The sequence below is a fragment of the Leptosomus discolor genome, chromosome 6 (genome assembly GCF_034619465.1).
Source record: "Leptosomus discolor isolate bLepDis1 chromosome 6, bLepDis1.hap2, whole genome shotgun sequence".
NCBI lineage: Eukaryota > Metazoa > Chordata > Aves > Leptosomiformes > Leptosomidae > Leptosomus > Leptosomus discolor.
The window spans coordinates 38,435,156-38,448,579 of NC_141396.1; the positions used below are offsets into that span (position 1 = coordinate 38,435,156).

The 13,424-nt window shown below is 40.4% G+C and overlaps 1 protein-coding gene across 1 annotated transcript; it reads right to left on the bottom strand.

Moving 5' to 3' along the window:
* Positions 1–1,430: 1,430 nt before the first annotated feature.
* On the bottom strand, positions 1,431–13,362 carry ECD (ecdysoneless cell cycle regulator). Its single transcript, XM_086466632.1, has 13 exons — positions 13,173–13,362; positions 12,901–13,018; positions 12,588–12,675; positions 10,132–10,310; positions 9,206–9,398; positions 8,189–8,317; positions 7,557–7,682; positions 6,519–6,604; positions 5,634–5,740; positions 4,567–4,744; positions 3,259–3,326; positions 2,910–3,130; positions 1,431–2,278 (listed from the first exon to the last, which is right to left on the bottom strand). Exons 1-13 carry the CDS (start codon positions 13,360–13,362, stop codon positions 2,048–2,050), a joined length of 1,914 nt encoding a protein of 637 aa, XP_086322758.1. The 3' UTR covers positions 1,431–2,047.
* Between the last annotated feature and the right edge of the window lie 62 nt (positions 13,363–13,424).

Genomic DNA, 13,424 nt, shown 5'->3' on the forward strand with positions numbered 1-13,424 from the left:
TTTAAATGTGATCATGTTCTTGAATTATTGTTTAAAGTATCTAAATTTGATCTAACTACTCATCAGTGGAGAGTTTTATGTAGTTTCAGTGTTAATTATCCTTCCTGTTAAAACATAAACCCTTTTTAACATTTTTCACCACTAACTGCTGGTCACCCTTGTCTGCTAGATTCAAGAACTCCTCTTATCCCCATTTTTCCAGTGTAGATTTATCTAACTCAACCTCATTCCACCTCACCTCTCCGCAGTCCAAACTCCTTGAACTTTAGCAGAATCTTTATACTTCCTAATTCTTGCTGTCCATTCTCTAATCCCTGTCCAACTTGCCAGTACTCTCCCTAAACTGTTGACAAAGTAACTTCCAGTGCATCGATGGAGGACAATTGTGGAGGCAGCATAGCCATTCTACCCTTCAAACACATTTGTTCCATGCATTCACGTAAAGAATCTCCAATATTTATGATATCATACTGGAGCATTTTACCAGATATTTGTAACTTGTAAAAACAAACAAAAACTTGGAAAAAAAACAACAAACCATGAGCATAGATCAGTAGGAAATTCAGCAAGCAAGCATTCACTATACATTGTCAAGGTCTCACGATTTCAATGGAACTACGCCAATGTGTGACTTTCTAAGAATTTTCTGTGCATTGGTCAAGCTTAGTTGGCACAGCAGTCAGATACTGAAATGCATCATCCAACAAGGGTCCAAGTCCTACATGGAAACAACTTTTGCTACGTTTTGCTTTGTCAGTTAAAATAATGCCACTTCACGCCAAAAAATTAAAGCAAAGACTTCAACTAAATAGACTCCAAACCTTAAGACTAATAACATCATCAATAATAATAATAATTATTATTAATAATATTATTCAGTCCTTTAAAAGCAGTTAGGCGTGCCTTCAAGATCAATCAGGCTTGTGTATCATTGAACACTATTTTTCTGAATATGTTTAAAAAAAAAACAAACCAAACAAACCCCAAAAATTCAACCAATGAGCTTCTCTCCTACCAGTTAAGACACTTGATTAATTTTTGTGCGGAATAAAGACTCGTAGAAACCAGTTCAGATCTGGCAGGACTGCGTTCTTGCTGTCTGTAAATCAAGAATTTCTACATATTTTATTTCAAATTTATCTTGTGAAAACCAAGTCTTCATATCTAGAATAGATTTTTCATTCCATGTGAAAGCAACATGCTGAATGCCTTCTAGCTACATTTTCACTGAAAACCAAAACTAAACTGTTCAGACTGGGCTCACACTCAGCTATTGCTGGCATGATACCAACATTCATCAATAATAGAATTAAAAAAACGCACAATTATGAAAATGCTTTAACTACAAGAACTTCTGTTACTGCACTGAGGAAGTTATGCATACCTTCAAAGAAAAACAAACAAACAAACAAACAACCCACCTCCAGTAATCAAGTTCTATTTTTGCTTTTATTTAAATAAATTCAAAAATTACTTATAGCAAATATTTACATATTCAATCCAATTACTCTTCAAATCCTCCTGGTTAATAAGGAACAGATTCTTATAGTAATTATCAGAACTTCTTACAATGAAGCATTGTACTTCAGGAAAAGTGATTCAGTGTCTGCTGAATGTTTATCCAGCGTTCCCAAACCCACAAGAGAACACTGCTCCTGTAATACGGTATTCTTCCATCTCCCCCTGAAGGCAGGAGTATTTTCAGAACATGAACTGCTTTCCATATATTGAAATCACCTAGTCTTCGGTAAAAGAACATTTTAGAAATACGGCAAAATTGAAGATAGGTTTTAAAATAAAAGTTTCATTCAAGTCACAACATCAGTTTTCTGAAAACACGTTAGCATTGGAAAAATCAAATTTCTGTCCAAGATAGCATCCAAACAGACAGCTTCTGCAGGTAAATTCACTTTGCATCTTTAAAAAGTCACATGTAACTAATGCATAAAATTCTTTAAATTCAAACCTTTTGACTCTTCTTCCAAATAGTGCTAGTCTTTCTGTGCTTCATTTCTCAATCAGCCATGTCTTCCGAATTGACAGGTTTTTATTCTGTTGCTCCCTTATTAGAGCAAATATGATCTACATTTTCAGGTAAATACACTCCCATGCTCTGTAAAATGTTAGAGGTGGGTCCTGCCCGTCCAGACTGAGCACTATAGGATTCAAGCAGGTTAGCTACTAGGTTCATATCCACATCGACCGGTGTCAACTCAGTACCCTCAGCTCCACAATCAGGGCCAGCACTTTGAGCCGTTGTTGCTTTAACAGAACTTGCCTATAGTAAGTAAAAAGACAAACTTTTATCAAATTGCATAAACAGGTTTAAAAAAACCCAGCCAAACAACGAACCAAACAAAAAAAGACAAGCCACAAGGGAAAAGAAACCAGGAAGTAGTTCTCCAGCCAACAAGGTTCATTACGTTCCACACTGCCTTGACAGACAGGAATTTAGTCACCAAATGCACACGCCAGTTAAAAATCATCACTTTCCATCATACAATTTAAGTTCCAAGAGAAGGGCAGAGAGGGTTACTGAGTCCTGGCTCAGTTTGCTATGGGAGTAATCTACTACAGGAACTCAAGAAGTCAAGCTGAAGCTGCTCACCTTACTACTAAAATAGGGCAAAACAGGGAAATGAAACGAAGTCTTGGAAACGATGTGCAAGTTAAAGCTCAGCTAAGTTGTTGGGGTTTTTTTTCAGAAAAGAAAAATACCATGGTGCAATTGCATCACACTGCTTGCCCACAGGACTTTTTTTTTTTTTTTAATAATTAGTTAGCATGTGCTCAGAAGACAGAAATTTTTGATCACGTTACTCAGAATGACCACTTTTAGTGTATTTCCTCTTTCCTACTAGAGCTCTCAAAAACATTATGCTACAAACTAGAACTCAAGGCATACTTACCCCTTTCTTTTGGGTGGTGAAACTTTTACCAACACTGGTATGTGCCAGTTCACGGTCCATCTCATTCATATATGACTTGAGACTGCTTATAAGCTCATTAGGTGGTACCTTCTGGTCTTGCCTTTCATTTTCAGCATCTAAGTCTTCATCATCCTCATCTGAGAAATCAAACTCCTCCTCTTCATCCAGATCATCAGAATCCAGCTCTTCTGAGTCTGCCCCTATGTATTATTTTGTGTCAGTACAGACAGCAAACACCTCAGCACAGTGCCCATGGGTGATCGGAACACCCAAGGAAGCCAAATAACCATGACATATTCTGACAAAAGCAACAAAGAACCAACCTCACCTAAAATCCTGTCTAATGCTTCTGTAAAAGAATCTACATCAAAGGTAACACTTGATTCAACAGATGACCTGAAATATAAAAATATTTTTAAATAAATAAAGCATTTATGCTTGCAGAAGCCTAACACAGGCACAAACCACATGGTATACTGACTTCTCTCAAGCCTAAATTAAAGTTGGGACGTTTGACCCCATGGTCCTGGAAGTGCTTAGAAGTCTGAGGCCTGCATGAATTAGAAATGAAAGTGGAGGAACTCCTGGCATGTAAGAGAAAATAAAACAAACAACTTCAGTTGTTTGTCATAGTCAAACAAAAATTGCACTGAAGACAACAAAAATAAGCATGCCTGAATCCTCCTGAAACAAAGTGGTGGTGTTATACCTTAGCAAAGATTTAAAAAGCTGAGAATCTCTGAGGTCTTCTGCCTAGAAAGAACACTAAAGGCTTCATTCTGGTCTCCCTAAAGGTTCAGTGGTTTGCCTTTTTTGTTGGCCTTTTTTTTGTTTTTTAAATAACTGAAAAAACCTACATTGTAACTCAGACATTGAAACTAACACTATTTTAAAGGGATCATACAGTTAAGAGCATAAATTGAATAGACCCTTATATGCTTGATAGAGCTTACACAGCATTATTTTCTCAATATTAAAGCTACTAAAAAGAACCTAGACAAACTAAATAGTTAAGTACCTTCAGTTGGCACTTTCCTTCTACTGTTATGAACAACGAGAGGGATCCACAGTGATTCTTTTCTCCTGCTTCTAGGTGTACAGTATGTGCTTCAGTAGTGCAAAAACAGGCCCAGTATATTCAAAATACTCATCTACAGGAAATCTAAATACAAAAATCTTAATTCCCAGAGACAGATTCCCCCAACTTAAGTTTCATTTTTATCTCTGCACCGCCTTATCAGAAGAACCTTAGCAGTCTGAATAGTTAAGTCTTCCATGGCAGAGAAGTTTCAGCACAAATGAACTCGAGATGTACATTTTAGTAACTGCTAAGAGCTATGGTAACAGACAACTGTAAGCCTTCAAAGGGTTAAAAAAAATTTTTAAACCACAAGCCCAAACTAGGAGTGCTGGAAAATAGCACAATTGCCAACATTTTTACCTGCACCAGTGTCACAGTGGTCACCAAGTTGGTTTAAAAGCAACTACATATTCACTACTAAGACGGGTTTGTTTCAGGCCTCTGCTAAGCAGAATTTTTCGAACTTTGATTCCCTGCATTACAGAATCAACCAAAGGGCTGCAGCAGAATGAAAACACATTCTACATCAGGCACCAAACTTCAAAATACTACTACCATGGCATTTCTGCTCCTTCATGAGTTGAGACTTTGGACACAAAAGCCTTCATACTTTCAGCAACTGCTTCCAAGTCATATTTCTGCTCTTCCTCATTTGAGGAAGAAAGGGACTCATTCCTTGCCTCCTTCAGCATCTGATCTAGATCATCTGGTGTGATTTCCAGCCAACTGTCATCTGAAAGAACATAGGACATATTTGTTATTCCGCACAAGTCTGTTAGCCCACAAGGCCAAATCCACGCAGTTGAGAGTACTACTGCTAGCATTTTGTAGCTTATTTTTGCATTACTAAGTTTTCATGCTATTGGGTAACACAGGGCGTAAAGCAGTGAGAGGCTAAGAAGAGAGTTGAGATTTCATTTTACTACTTTAAAACTCTGCTTTATATGCAGCTTCAAACTAGCAGATACTGTTCTAGTCACAGATAATCCTTCTGCCACTAATTGAAGGAAGAAAATGTTTACACTATAAAGGGAGAGCCAATCCAACCTTTGACTATGATCATTAACACTGAATGTTGGACTTGGGTGCTACTGCATCATTCAGAAATACAGACATGACCTGTACTGCACACTGGCAACAACTACATTTCTGTCAAATGAGTGGGAAAAACCCTATTATACAAAGTTTATGCTGGTCTTGTATCAGTCATCAGAGTAGACCAGAGAGTAATTAACTTCATATTGTCAGTATTGGAATTGTTTTCTTATTATAGAAAGAGTAGAAAACTCTTTCTACTAGTTTTGATACTTTCTGTCTGGCAGACAGTTGACACAAAGCACTTGATCTGGTGTAAGTGTGCATGGTGTTACTGATCTAGTGTTATCAAAGCAGAAACTGGATTGCCTATCTTGCCAATTCACATCCCCGAGCTTTGAGACTTACACAAGCTAACTGGTTGCCTCAATCTTAAATGATAGCCCATGAATAATACCTATAGCAGTCACAGGATAGGAGACAAAGAAAGCAGATACAGAGACTAGTACAGTCCTGTGAACGTTCACCCTCTCTGCCCACAAATAATAATTAGTGATAGGAACAGTCCACCCCCCCATTCTGCTCACCATCCTCTGGAGGAAGACAAGCTGCTTCTCTCTCAAATTCCTTCAAATCAATGGTTGTCGTCTGTAGCAATGTCAAGATTTCATCACCTGGGCTCACTTCAACAGAGCTAGAAGCAAAAAAATTCAATTTACTGAAATAAGTTTTTACTAGCATTACAATGCCAATGGCATCACACACTCTACATGCAGCTTTTCACCCAAATTCCTCATTATTCTTCCTGTGCAAATATGTCAAAGAGATAACTTGGGGGAAGCAACAGAATACTACACAGATAGTAGTAGCCAAAACAAGGCACAGCCAGTTACTACAATTCCTTGTTGATAGCTCCAAAGCCCATTTCTCATGTTTCCTTTGTCCTTTATTTTGTCTTGATAAACATTAGGATTGCCAGATCCCAAACAGCACAGACTGGAAATTCCAGCAACTAACAGCTAAAATATTACGAGCTGGCAAACCCACAGATATTTTTGTAATGATTTATTTTTTGGATTTGATCTTCTGAAGAAATCTACAACCAGCTGCCTGTCTTGAGTAAAGGAGACAGATTACTCCGTATTTATTATTCACTGGGATTGCTTTTCAATGAAACTTTTAAACACTTTCTGCAGCCAACCAACCAAATGATGCTTTTCAGTCACCTCTTAACCCACTTGGAATAGCTTAGTGTTTTACAAAACCAAGATAAACAGTTACTCAAGCAGTAACTTCTACTAGTAGAGATTATTCTAGAGGAATTAATACCCATATGTCCTAGCCACAGCACCTATGTTAAGTGTACAACGGAGAAAAAGGTCCAGTTTTTTTGTAACGAGTATTAAAAAAGGTAAGTTAAAGTACGTGTAGGAACTGTGTACAATTACTCATGAATTTCAAGTACCTCTTACCTTTCTGGCTGGGTAACAGATTGTTGGAAGTAATCTTCTGCCATATGCAACAGTTCCAAGTACTTAGCAGATCCTTCCAATTCTCCCTATTTAATGCAAGTCACAAGTATGAATCTAAACAATTCTCTCTCCCCTTCCTTTTCACAGTCAGGCTTTATAACAATGACTATTTGTCACACAAATTTAGTGCACAGAAAATCAAATCAAGTAATACTGCTTTGCCATATATACTTGGAACAGAATATAGGAAATGGGCATAAGGTGTTTTCACAAATATGAACTGAAGTCTTATGCTGCAATATCATATGGTGCACACTAAAAACAATCAAAGACAGTACTATGATTCCCATAACAGGGTGGGTTTATCATGTCCAGGTCACAATTGTACAGGAATTGTGAATGAATCTCTTGGTGTTTGGGAATTATCCACAGAAGTGTCACGGCAGTACTGTAAGAACATTCCCCTTTTCCCCTATTTAAAAGATATTAACCTAAGTGTTCCAAAAGAGTTGTCCGATTTTATAACCTTTAAATAAATCGTCAATTTCTGTCCAATTTATAAACTTTGAATTAGTAGCCAAAGGCATCTTTTTTTAAACCCAAACCCAAAACACAAAAAACAAACCCCACAAAAACCACACAAACAAAAATTACACTTACATGGGCCCAAATGGGTCCATGGGTGTTAAGTATAGCTCTTAAAGAACATAAAATTCTATAAGTATGCAGACAAAATGTAAATCAGTGAAAACAGTTATGCTGACACACCACCATATTGTGGTTTCCTTTATTCAAGTGTGTTTCCCCTTTTTGTAGATGAATGGATTCATCCCCAAATCCTGCTTTTTCCTTTTTATTAAAAAAAAAAATTCAAATGGGAACAAACTGCACATATCTCCTTTAAAGACATTAGTTCATTTTCCATAGACAGAAGCATTAGATTTCTTGCTCTGCTCTAACTATTTACACAAGTTCAAGAGCTAAAACATGTTTTTCCTGGACTGTTTAAAAGACACACACACACACAAAACACTTCACCTTGAAATAACTTTTTTCCTTCAGGCTGCTGAGGAATCTCTCCCACAGGGGACCGCTTAACATATTTCTCTTGGAATCAGGAGATACTTTGCTGCACTTGGAGCACAAAATTTCAAAGCCATGAGCCTGTATAAGAGATGCAACAGCAAGAAGTTCTCAAGGTATGACAAATTCAGGTGCACCTTTAAATGACTGCATAAAAACTGTCATCGAGCTCCTGATGCTGCCATCTGAGAAGCAGATGCCAAACCAAATTATATGTCAGGTAGCAGTATCTTGCTTTGGAAGTTGTAATCTGTCTTTCTGCAGCAAAAATGGACCATTTCGACTTTGCGAAGTTTCTCTACATGGGTGAAGCAACCTAGAAGACAGATCTACAGCGCACAAGCTACTCCTCACATAAGCATGAAGACTTTACCTGTATTTACAATCTATGGAAGTACAAGAGTGCTCTACTCTGTAAAAGAAAACTCCCATGATACTGTACTGTACTGACAGAAAAACAGTAACTGCAATTTGCTCGCATTTTTCTGTACAAGCAGGCAACTTACTTACAAGCAAACAGTCATTTCTCAGACATACGTCAACAAGCAAACTGAAGACTAAGTACAAAACGCATAAAAAATGATTACCAGTTTCATGCCCAGTTCATAGGATTTGTATTGAGGGTGAGATGGGAGGGGCAGCATGTATCCACTGCGTCTATCTGGAACAAACTTCTGTTGCACCAGTTGTGCATATAAACACTTTGTGAAAGTAACCTGAAAAAGCCAAAGCAAAAGAAAAACACTCACTGCAGTGTGACTGTGTTGTGTACCAGCATCAATTTTACACCAGTCTCCCCTAAATTTTGGTTTATAGCACCCATATTATGGATGATACCCAAGATTGTATTCAAAGTGCATCTTAGATATATGTGCCTAAGATACATTGCTTTTCAGATCTTATAAAGTATATTGCAAGTTTACAACTGTACATAAACATGAACGTCATTCAGTCTAAATACATTAGGAAAAAATCCTCAGTAGTTCCGACAACAAGGTATATTTTGAAAAACGTAAAGGCTCTTTTCAATTAACAAAACCAAAGCTGAGATTTCAAGAACAGTCTAGAAGTCTACAATTTGGCTCCCAAGCTAATTTTCAGGAGTTTAGGGCTATAACTCTATAACACAAATATACCAGATACAGCACTGCCTGGACAATGCTCATAAAACACTTAACGAAATAGCTTTCACAGACCTGTGTAAGCACAACTGAGAAGGTGAAAAGCCTTGGAATCAACAGCTGGGGGTAGTTAGGAGCAACTCCTTTTGTTGGCTGGCAGTACTGTCAAACTGCTCTGATCACAGAATTACATCAATTTACTTAGCAAGCATTTCAGCAGAGGAACACTTAGCAGTAACCTCCAATTTCAGAAACACTTATCTCATGACTAGCCATCTGAAAGTCTATCCATGTCTATCTGAAGGCAGAACAACTATTAATGTAATGAACTGGAAATTCATGTCTAGCGTCAAAAGAAAAAAATACATCAGAAAACATGCCATTTTAAAAATTAAATCCATTTATTTACATCACCTGACCACAGAACCTCCATCACTGACAGAACCTCATTAAGTGACAAGTAGCTTCAGAAGGATCACTTACTACAGTCATCACACGCTCCTCTGGAGGGAAAGTTTGAAAAGAACGACATGCTCGTAAATCTACAGGATCTCGCAGGTAAAAGGCCTGGACTGCTGCAGCCACCAGTGAAGGCCGCTGCCTCAGCACTGCCACAATACCTGCTGGAAGGTAGCAGTGGGCTCGGTGAAATGAGGCCTGAATTTTCTCAGGGTACCTGTATCACACAATAGCAACATAGTGTATTAAGTGTATTGCAAGCCCAAATCACTCCTTTTCAATTGCTATTCCGATTTTCACTTTAATATTAATCTATATTATGGGCCAAGTGCCAGAAGATTATTCTAAACTAAAGTTAAAACTCAGCTAATCTAAAACCTGGAACGACTGTTTATACATGGCTAATAAAAATTTAATCCCCGCATTGGTAAGATGAATCACTATTAACTAGACTAACATGTCCAGCTATAGAGCATCCTTCACCGCACCGAGTGTAGAAGTCATCTGGCTTGTGCTGTCAAATTTTTCCAAAAAATAATGTACAGTGCTGAACACACCTGTGACAAGCTGACGCTCCGAAAAAGCATGCTGGTTCTACATTTTAGTTTGCAGTCCTCTTTCTCACCCCCACAAAGGGCTCCTAAAGGCCCACAGAACTTTCAGATTTTTCAGTGCAAGAAGGAAGCAAAGGAAGAATAACTCTTTGTCACTGTCAGGTGCAGCATCATAGCAGTGAACCACTTTCAGAGCCCCTGGAACACAGTACAGCCTACAAGATGTTGGTCCCCCTCTTTAGAAGAATGCCACAGAAAAACCTCTAGCTGGTGGTTTCTGAAAAGGAAGCAACTTTATCACACCTAACAGAAAATGACTGAATATAAGAAGGTACCCCAAACAGCCCAGAATCAAAACTTATTGCTGCAGAAGGCCAAAATAAAACACCCACATACCCACTGATCCGTTTATACACTGCTGTCCTAATAGGTTCTGCAGCCAGGAACTCCTCTGAACGGGTGGATAACAGTGTTAACGCCTGCGAGATGGTTGGACTGGCAGCAGATAAGTCACACTCTTGCTCATGAGTCTCTGACAGTGGAATGATGTGCAGTTCTCCTTTGTAAAAGAACACCTGGCAGACAGTAACATTCTCATCACACAGGACAAGAACAGTCAACACACTAAGCAATGGAAAATTTAGCTTCATATATGAATGCATTTGTTTAAACACAGAGAATACTGAAGCACAAGTGGAGAAATAAGACAGGAAAAAAAAAAATATCTTTTTTTAAAATGGGAGACAAGGTAATGTCATGGTTTAACCTCAGCCAGCAATTAGTACCACACAGTCGCTTGCTCATCCTCACCCCCGCCGGGGGATGGGGGACAGAATTGGGAGGGGCAGAGGTCAGGAGACTCATGGGTTGAGATAAAAACAATTTAATAACTGAAATACAAAAATATAAAATAATAATTATAATAATAATAGTAATAATAGACTACAGAAATGAGTGATGCACAATGCAATTGCTCACCACCCACCGACCAACGCCCAGCCCGTCCCTGGCTAGTGATCCCAGAGGAGAGAAAACCCCAAAACTGCAATCCCAGAAGAGAGAGCAAGAACTTCCTGGCCAGCGCTCATCTATACACTGAGCATGACATTATATGATATGGAATATTCCATTGGTCAATTTGGGTCCGTTGCTCTGGCTATGCTCCCTCCCAGCTTCTTGTGCACCTGCACACTGGCAAGGCATGGAAAGTTGAAAAGTCCTTGATTTCCTAGCAACAACTAAAAACATCAGTGTATTATCAACATTCTTCTCATACCAATTCCCATACTGAATCCAAAACACAGCACTATTCTAGCTAGTAAGAAGAAAAATTATCTTTATCCCAGCTGAAGCCAGGACAGGTAAATACAGATGCCAGAGACCACAATCCAACTAGTAAACAAAAGCCCACCTATTTTAACTGTCAGAAGTTTGGTCAAATATATCTTGTTTCCACAATAACAGTAATACCAAAAGTTTCTCTTCAACTAGAGACCCGCTTCAGGAGAATCAGACAGCACAACCTAAGTGCTGAAGAACAGCAGAGGGACTAAAAAGCATTCTTCCAGGTGCTACAGGTGACCTGTTAAGTTCCTGAACCTAAGAAAACAATTGAATGTAACATCAACTCCCTTACCCCATCTGTTCCCTCAAACAGATGGAAAATATGGCCCCAATAGTCCAGATGCAGGTTTGCAATTAATTGTTATGTTGTGTTCCACTCCTTTTCTTTTAAGAGTCTTGTGGTAGGGAAAAAAAAAAAGAAAATCTTCGCTAATGAAAAAGTAAGTTCTTTCCATTTAAATCCATTGCCAAGAAACTCAGTGACGTAATTACTAGCAATCATCCACAGCGAGGTGGTCTGGCTGCAGACCCCGCCTGAAGGCATCCACTCATTAATTCACCTATGCCAGACCTAGTCTGCCTCCTTGTAGAGTCAGAACGCTCCAGTCTTGAGAATTCCCCAGTCTTGAGGGTAGTGAACCCTCGTGCCTGAGCACTTGAGAATATGGTAGAAAAAATCCAAGCAGATATAGCAGAACTAGAAAGTTCAGGTGGATCCAAGAGTGGTCCTGAGGAGAGCAATACGGTGCGTTCGTATTACACTGCCAAATACATCCCATTGTTCCTATGTTATCCAAGGTTTCCTTGCACTCCAGTATCCTAGAAAATGGGAAGCTGGCCAAACTCACCGATTTTACAGATCAATCAATAGCACAAGAGCTCCACTGCCATCACATCTACCACCATAAGTAGTACATTTTAAAAAGTTTAGTCAGCTCTACATTATGGAGCAACCCTTGAAGAATTATTTATGTGCAAGAGTCAGATCTAGCTGAACAACGCAGACTCACAGCTTAGCAGGCAGGTCTGTAGTCTCCATATGAATGCTCTGCCACTAGTATAAGGACATGTTAGTATAAGAACCTTCTCTTTCTTTCTTCCACCAACAAAGCAACTCTAGAAGAACCACTTGGTATCTGTAACAATTTCCAGGTATCTATATATCAGTTTCTCAGGACGCTCTCAATCTACACAGTATTCTGAAAGAGCACGCAGAGCAGAATTGAGTATCAGACATTTCCAGTGGTTAACTCTCTTATTCCATGTCCACTGCCAGCATTAAGAAGCTCATTAAAACCAGAATGAAAACAAGACTGTGCTGACAAAAACATGCTGTTAATTAAAACAAGTCTTGAGCCCTGACCAGAAGTTTCTTCACAGGCAGTACTCTGGATTTTCAGTGGGAGTCAGACCACTTGGCTACGTAGACGTGCAAGAGAAAACTTTACAACTTGTAAGTAAATGGCCATTGCGAGCCATTTGCCAATTGGTATCGAAGTTCTACTCACCCTGTTGTCGCTATTCTCAGGATTCAGCCACTTTGGGAGAAAATCAGCGGCTTCTATCAAGAGAAACTCCCCATCATTGTCATCGATCCTGGCCAAGGAGAAATGGGTTTCTTACCAGGGAAAGTCTCACACAGCACAGTAACGCATGCTTCTAAATGCATGTCTGCGTTCTTTTCCTAATATTAAGGCAGAACCTGCCTTGATATTAATTAATATATATTAAGTAATTAATTAATAGCAAGTCAGACCTGCTAGAGAAGGCACGGCCCCTCCGCACCCCCGCCCCAACCGTCGCCCCCCTCAACGCCGCTACCTGGCCGCCAGCCCCGGAAACTCCCTGGTGATCTCCCGGATGAGGTAGACGATGAACCACTCGTCCTCCACGTTATCCCCGAACAGCGTGGTGCCGCCGATGTGCGCTGGGGTCTCGCCTGGCCGGGGGCAGAGAGAAGAGAGGCGGCTCACCGCCCCGCTAGGCTCCCCCTCACCCGCCGCCGCCTCCCGCCCGCCGGGCCCGCCCTCACCCGGCGCCGCCGCCTCCCGCCCGCTCAGCTCCCCCTCACAGCCCCGTCCCCCGAGGCGCACCCCTTGGCGGCACGTAGCGCAGGCAGAAGGGCTGCCGCTGCCAGATGTAGGCGGCCAGCAGCGGCGCGAACCGCACCACGATCCCCTCGGCGCAGCGGCGCAGCAACGCCTCGCTGCCCGACCCCGCCGCCGCGAAGAGGCGGTAACGCACGGCGTCCTCTGCCGCCGCGGCCCGAGCTAGCTCCTCCATGGCGCCGGGCCGAACGGGTCCAAGGCGGGCCGAGCCGAGCTGTGGCGCTCCGCCTCCCCGGG

Bases quoted from the DNA above. Each gene is read 5' to 3' on its own strand.
- ECD (XM_086466632.1), bottom strand. From the start codon at position 13,362: ATGGAGGAGCTAGCTCGGGCCGCGGCGGCAGAGGACGCCGTGCGTTAC. The intron at 3,327-4,566 runs GTAGTAGTATTT...TTTATATTTCAG, and splicing joins GAAGGAGCAGAAATGCCATG to GTCATCTGTTGAATCAAGTG. The intron at 3,131-3,258 runs GTGAGGTTGGTT...AATAATACATAG, and splicing joins AGCATTAGACAGGATTTTAG to GGGCAGACTCAGAAGAGCTG.